We start from the raw sequence: 7,664 nt of genomic DNA on the forward strand, positions 1-7,664 counted from the left end.
AAAGATGGGGTTTGAATTTTGATAGCTGTACCGCCTAAATGACAATCCTGTTAAATTTCTAAGTGTATGTACCTTCAGTGGAAAGTGCAATGTAACTGACAAGAATAATTGGGAAAAAAAATAAACATAAATGATGAATTATGAGAGGCTCTTAAAGAAAGAAGGAGCTCCAGGAATGTGTTTGGGGAATATGAATAACAGAGAAAATTGAAAATTGTTCCTTAGCTTTCCAATCATGCTGTTTTTATGCTTGCTCAATAGTACAAAAGGATTTAACAATCTCAAATGATTGGGATTCCCGAATACAAAAAACAAAGGGCCCAACTTTCCTACTTTGCCCCATGAATTTAAATGCTGACATTTTTTTCTTAGATTGATGAAAATAGGTGATAGCATCCATGCCTCATTTGATAAAGCATGTTCTAGATAGAATATCAGGGTATAGAGGTTAGGAGTGTGACCTATGCCTCCAATCAACCATTCCCCAGAAAGAAAGACTCTTAAGGGACAGAGAAGAAACTAATTGAAGGAAAGGTATTCTTGAAATACAGGCAGGAAATAGGTTTATAGTGTTACTTTAGTAGTACTATATTTTATTCTTTAAGAAAGGAAAGGATGACCCTGAGAATGATTCTACAGCCAGCAGGATAACTGTATTGGTGTACGAGGTGAGATTTTTGCCTTTTTCACTATGGTTTATGGGAGAAGTACCACCATTCAGGGTAGAGGTGGCAAGACTTTTTCTAAAAGCCAGGGGCAGCATTAACACTCACAGGAGCTTATAGGGTTGAATCCCTGCCCAGATGGATAGAAAGAATAGTACTACCTCCTATGTGGGTCCAAAAGACAGTTAGTGAAATCTAGTGAAAATTCCCCTGATTTGCTTAGAAACCATAACTGGTTTGTGCTCTATTATTTTGGTTCTACTTTATTTGTTGAAAAACAGGAATGTCTATTCTATGCAAATACCACATTGCATTTTAAAGAAGGTAACTTTATATGTGTGTGAGAATTGGAATGATAGAGAAAAAGAGAAAATAAGATATAGCAAGAAAAAGAGAAAGAAAGAAAGCAAACTTCAATAGCATAACAATATATGCCAGTTTTGCTCCAGATGGAATTTACCCAATCTGGAGTCTTGTTGTGGCGTTGTGGGTCAATGCACCAGACGCAAAGCCGTTTAAACTGCAAGGTTGGCAGTTTAAGCTCACCAATTTCTACTCAGAAACCCTACATAAGGTTGATATGTGTTGGAATCTATTCAACAGCACTTAACAACAACAACAACCCTTAACTGATTTAGATGATTTAGAAAATGAGATTGTAGACTACAAGTTGATGTTAGAATGGGTTAAAAATGTTTACATTTACTGGGATTGTTGTTGTTGTTGCTAAGTACAGTTGAACCAGTTTCTACTCATAGCAACCCTGTATAGGGTTTATGAAGAGCAACTGGTGAATTTGAACTGCCAACCTTGCAGTTCAAATTGACCTTGTGGTTGAGTGATTATCCTACAGTACCACACCAAGATAGATTAATGTATTTTGTACGTGCGAGAGACATGAATTTCATGTGGACAGAAAGATAGATTTTTATGGATTGTGTACTTACAGCAAAATATTTCTTTTAGTTCTAACCCCTGGTAGCTGAAACAATGAACTCTTTTGATACATTGTCTTTGAGGATTTTAATCAATTAAATTAACAAGAGGTCATAAAATATTAAGGTGGTTCTAGTTTAATTGGAGTGATATCCTAATAAAAGAGAAGAAATCCCTAGACAGAGACAAAGGAAGGCAACCATATGAAAATATTTCTACAATTCAAGGAGTTCCTGGATCTACCAAAACTTGGATGACAGAAGAAAAGATCTTGTCCTAGACACTTCAGAGAAAGCATGACCAGGAGATCATGTGTATTTAGCCTCATGAACTCTTAAGGCAATAAAACTATTTTACTAATTTCATAATGTGTTCTTATTTTGTTACAACAGCCCAAGCAACCAATACAAAAGGAAAATTAATCAATCAAGCCAAATTAAAAAAAAATCAGCCGTTAAAAATTAATATATATATTTTTTTAGGACATCTGTAGCTTTTATTTATATAATATTTTGAAATAACTTGTATTTAATGTTTCAAATTATTGTCCATGTATTATTAAATAATATTGTTATGTAACTATTAAATTAAATTTGTGAGATTTGCATTTTAGGATTGTGAAGGAAACCTTCAAAATACTGATGATTTCTTGTCCTGCCCATTGCATCTGTGAGATGCCCTCCACAAGAGATTGAACTCTCCTTCTGCTTCTAAAAGTCTAATGTTGCTGCTGAATGAACTCAGACATTTAAGGAAGAGTTGGATAATACTGAAATGTGTGAATGATTGTAATGGAGTAATCCATTAAACCTATCATGGATAGTATATGTTTAAGGGGATTTCATTGAGCTTCTTCATTTCCAGAGAACTTCTTATAATATTAGTTCGTTAGCAGTATTAAAAGTACTATGCTAATACTTCTGATATTACTTTCATTACTTTGGGCTTTTGATGATGTTCCATGTGCAAAATTAGAATGAAGCTTTATTTAATTACTTAATTTAGCATTTGTATTATGTCATATACTCAGTAAGCCATGCTTTATTTAGTCTTTTAAACATCGTATGAATAAAGCTTAATACTCAATTACAGAGGAATGAAAAACACAGACTTTTTTTTAAATTCATTATTTCTTTATACAGTTCTTAAGAAATTCACCTTCCAAGTCTGTTTGATATTTGACCCTAGACTTTTGTCTCCAAATGTGCTCCCTAAAACTTCGTGTAATCATGCAATAAAATCTCAATTGCACTTTCAGAAATAATATCTCAAAACCAAGGCATTTCTTGGAAAAGGTTAGAAAAAGTGTATATATATATGAGATATTTAAAAACCAATGATATTTATGTTTATTCCCAGGTGAAACTGTAAGCTGAACCATGTACTCAGAGAAGCAAACTTCAGAGAATCAAACTTCAGACAACTATTTCATCCTTATGGGACTCTTTGATCAAACAAAATATGCAGCCTTCCTCTACATTTTAATGTTTCTTTTTTTCTTGGTGGCCTTAACTGGAAATGTCTTTCTCATCCTCCTGATCCAGAGGGAGCCTCGCCTCCACACCCCCATGTACTTCTTCATCAGTCAGCTCTCTCTCATAGACCTCTTGTACATAAGTGTGACAGTCCCAAAGATGCTTGTGGACCAAATTACTGGAGATAATACAATTTCACCCTTAGGTTGTGGGATCCAGATGTTCTTCTATTTAACCCTTGCTGGAGCTGAAGTTTTCCTCTTAACTGCCATGGCCTATGACCGATATGCTGCCATTTGCAGACCTCTCCATTATCCACTGCTCATGAACCAGAGAGTCTGCCGTCTCTTCATGTTAGGATACTGGTTTGTGGGGCTTTTTGAGGGTTTTTTGCTCACCCCAATGACCATGAGCTTACCTTTTTGTCAATTCAGGAAAATCATGAACTTTTTCTGTGAGGCCCCTGCCGTGCTGAAGGTCTCCTGCTCCAATGTCTACAACTATGAGATATTCATGTACTTGTGTTGTGTCATCATGCTCCTCATTCCCACTGTGATTATATCTAGCTCATATGCTCTCATATTGCGCCTCATTCACAGTATGAACTCAGCTGAAGGTCGCAGAAAGGCCTTTGCCACCTGCTCTTCTCACATGATGGTAGTAATGCTATTTTTTGGAGCTAGCATATATACCTACATGATCCCCAGATCTTACCACACTGGCGAACAAGACATGATGGTTTCTGCTTTTTACACCATCATCACGCCTGTATTGAATCCCCTCATTTACAGCCTCCGCAACAAAGATGTCACAGAGGCCCTGAAGAAAATAGTGCCATCTGGAAAAAGAATAACAAAAGTTGAAAATGGAAAAACATAGAAATGACAATCTCCTATTTCCCTTTCCTTCTTTCCTACCCTACCAATTTGTCCTCTCATTCTTTCCTTTGATTCCTGGGTCCCAACATAAAATCCTATAAAAAATGCTGTCTCTGATTCATGAATTACTTTTCTTTTATACTGATTCCTTATCATGAGATATTTAAAAGTAAATTACTTTGAATTCATTACTTGTGATACAATAGCTGACATCTGGAAAATCATAGCAAGTGCCTCTCATCTTAAACTATCTTCCCATTTCAGTATGAGATGTGTGATTGGGTATAAATTAACCCTAAAATTGAATCACTATAAAAAGTCTTGGAGGCACACTGGTTGTTACCTAGCTTTGCAAAAAAATGGAAATTCATTAAGAAATGAATCAATAAGTAAAATGTGGACATACACACTACTGAATACTACTCTTTAAGTCTTACTTCACTTGTGCCAGGCACTTTATGAAATGATGCTAGTAGCTTCTTCAGTTAATGCATCATCACATTTTTATTTTTCCAACTGCTGAAAAGTTAGTTTCATTGTTTCTGTTGTTATTTGTCATTAAGTAGGAACTGATTTATAGCAACTTTAAGTACAGCAGAAAGAAACACTGCCCATACCTAGACCAGTCTCACAATAATTGCTATGTTTGAGCACATTGCTGCTGCAACTATACCAATCCATGTCTTTCAGAGTCTCCTTCTTTTTTTTCTCTAACCCTCCACTTTAAGCATGATGTCTTTCTCCAGGGCCTGCTCCCTTTGGATACTATGTACAAAGTTTGAGACGTAATGAGTCCTGGTGTGAACCTGTGAGCTAATGCATCAGACTGCAAAGTCATTTGAACTGCAAGGTTGGTGGTTCAAGTTCATCAGATGCTTCTTGGAAACCCTCTACAGGGTCACTATGGGTCAGAATCTACTTGACAGCACTTAACAACAACAACAATGAGAGGTAAAGTCTGGCCATCCAGACTACTAAGGAGCATTCTAGCTGTACTTCTTCGATTATAGAATTATTTCTTCTTCTGGCAGTTAAAGATACTTTTAATATTCTCCTAGAACACATTAACTCAAAGGCATCAATTATTCTGCCATCTTCCTTTTTCACCACCAACTTTCACATGCACATGAGGCTACTGAAAATACCACGTATTGGACACAATTTTGTCCTTGAACTGACATCTTTGCTCTTGAACTCTTTAAACAGACCTTGTGCTGTAGATTTGCCCAATGCAATATGTCATTTGATTTCTTAACTGTTATTGTCACAAGTATTGTTTGTTAATTTGACCAAAATGAAGTCTTTGACAACTTCAGCCTTTTTTCCATTTATCTTGATGTGATTTATTTATCCAGTTATGAGGAATTTGTTTTCTTTATATTGAGCTGCAACCCATACCAAAGACTGTGGTCTTTGATCTTTATCAGTATTTTAAGTCCTCTTCATTTTTAGCAAGCATACTTATATCATCTGCATATTATAAGTTGTTAATGAGTTTTCCTTCAATCCTGATGCAACATTCTTCTTCATATAATCTAGATTCTCAGATTATTTGCTCAGGACTCAGATTGAATATGTATGGTGAAAGAATACAACCCTGGTGTATACCTATCATGATTTCACACAATTCAGTGGCCCTTGTTCTGTTTGAATGACTGCCTCTTGGTCTATATTCATGTTCCTTATAAACACAATTAAGTGTTCTGGAATACTCATTCTCTGCAATGTTGTCCATTCACACAATCAAAAGCCTTTGGGTAGACAATAAAGCACAGGTATCATCTTTCTTATATTCTCTGCTTGCATCCAAGATCCATCTGACATCAGCAATGATATCCACCATTTCACACCACTATCTGAGTTCAACCTGAACCTTTGGAAGTTCTTTATCAATGTACCATTACAGCCATTTTTTGAATTATCATCAACAAAATTTTCTTGCATGCAATGTTAATGATACTGTCTGACAATAGCTGCATTCCATTAGGTCACCTCTCTTTGGAATGGGCAAAAATACTGATCTTTTTCAATAAGTTGACCAGGTATCTGTCATCCAAATTTCTTGGAATATATGAGTGACTGCCTCAAGTACTACCTCAATTTGTTAAAAGATTTCAATTCTGTATTCCATCAATTCCCAGAGCTTAGTTCTTTGCCAAAGCTTTCAGCGTAACTTGGATTTCTTCCGTCAGTATCACTGGCTCTTGATCATATGCTATCTCTTTAAATGGTTGAACATGGACCATTAATTTTGGTACAGTGACTCTGCATATTCCTTCAGTAGTCTTTTGATGCTTTCTGCATCACTCAATATTTTGCCCATTGTTTTCTTTAAGTGCCATCTGGTCTGTTCTGTCTAACCAACTGGTGAATTTGAATTGCCAACAGTGTAGTTCAAACTGACTGTGGTCAGTGCATTATCCCACAGGGTCACTCCAGGACTCTTTCAATATTTCAAGTTGAAGCTTGAATATTTTCTTCATTTCAGTTAGCTTGAGAAATGCTGAGTGTGTTTTTCTGTTTTGGTTTTCTAACTTCAGGTCTTTGTACATTTCATTATATTTGACTTTGTCTTCTTGAGCTCTCCTTTGAAATTTTCTGTTCAGCTCGTTTACCTCCTAATTTCTTCTACTTGCTTTAGCATCTCTATACAGGAGAGCAAGTTTCAGGGCCTCTTCTGACATTCATTTTGTTTAGTTTTTTCCCTTTTTTTAAAATCCTAATAAACTTTTCCTTTCTTTCCTTAAGGTTTTCTTTATGTCATCCCACAACTCTTCTGGTCTTAGGTTATAAGCATCTAATTCATCCAATCTGCTATTGAGATGATCTCTAAATTCAAGGGGAGGGTAAAATATATTTAAGGTCATATTTTGCAATAAAGATGAAGGATCAGTATTTGAAAAATATGACCTTGGTGATAGAAATGATGTTGAAGATCCATGGTAGAATTCTGTAAGACCAATGGCTTATTCATTGAAAATATCTTTTTTAAACAATATAAAAGGAGATTATGTGCATGGCACCTGACAACAATAACGATGTGCATGGATTTCATCAGAAGGAACACACAAGAATCAAATTGATTACATCTGTGGTAAGAGACAGTTTAGAAGTTCATTTGTTGTTTTTAAGTGACTTAGAGCCTTATTTGACTTGTATGGACCATGTATTGGATATCCAAGGAGCAAACAGCTGGTAGGTTTGAACTTCTGAACTTGTGGTTTGTTGTTCAGTGCTTATCCTACAGAACTGAACTCCACACCAGGAGTTCAAAAGCTCAATATCACCATAGTAAAGCAAGAACCTCACTGTAAAACAGACAATAAGCTGCTCATATGCAAGTTCACGTGAGTCAAAATAGGACCTTAACTCTGCTGTTGTTGTCAGGTGCCATCAAGTCGGAACCAACTCATAGAGACCCCATGCACAGCAGAACGAAACAATGTCCTATCCTGGGCCAACGTCACTACTGTTGCCACACTTGATGCCATCAATGATGCCACCTGGCCAATCTATTCCGTTTGGGGTCTTCCTTTTCTTCTCTGACCCTCCTTCTTACCAAACATGATATCCTTCTCCAGCGACTGTTCATTCCTTCCTGACAATATGTCCAAAGTATGAGAGACAAAGTTTGGCCATCTTTGCCTCTAAAGAGCTCTCTGGCTGCACTTCATCCAAAACAGATCTATTGGTTCTTTTGGCAGCCCATG

General features: G+C 36.3%; 1 protein-coding gene across 1 annotated transcript; it reads left to right on the forward strand.

Moving 5' to 3' along the window:
* The first annotated feature begins 2,980 nt into the window (after positions 1–2,980).
* LOC102821671 (olfactory receptor 2T3-like) lies at positions 2,981–3,955 on the forward strand. The gene has a single exon (XM_006877088.1). The coding sequence runs from the start codon at positions 2,981–2,983 to the stop codon at positions 3,953–3,955; it is 975 nt and encodes a 324-aa protein (XP_006877150.1).
* Positions 3,956–7,664: the final 3,709 nt, after the last annotated feature.

The sequence above is a fragment of the Chrysochloris asiatica genome, unplaced genomic scaffold (genome assembly GCF_000296735.1).
Source record: "Chrysochloris asiatica unplaced genomic scaffold, ChrAsi1.0 scaffold00441, whole genome shotgun sequence".
Classification (NCBI taxonomy): Eukaryota; Metazoa; Chordata; class Mammalia; order Afrosoricida; family Chrysochloridae; genus Chrysochloris; species Chrysochloris asiatica.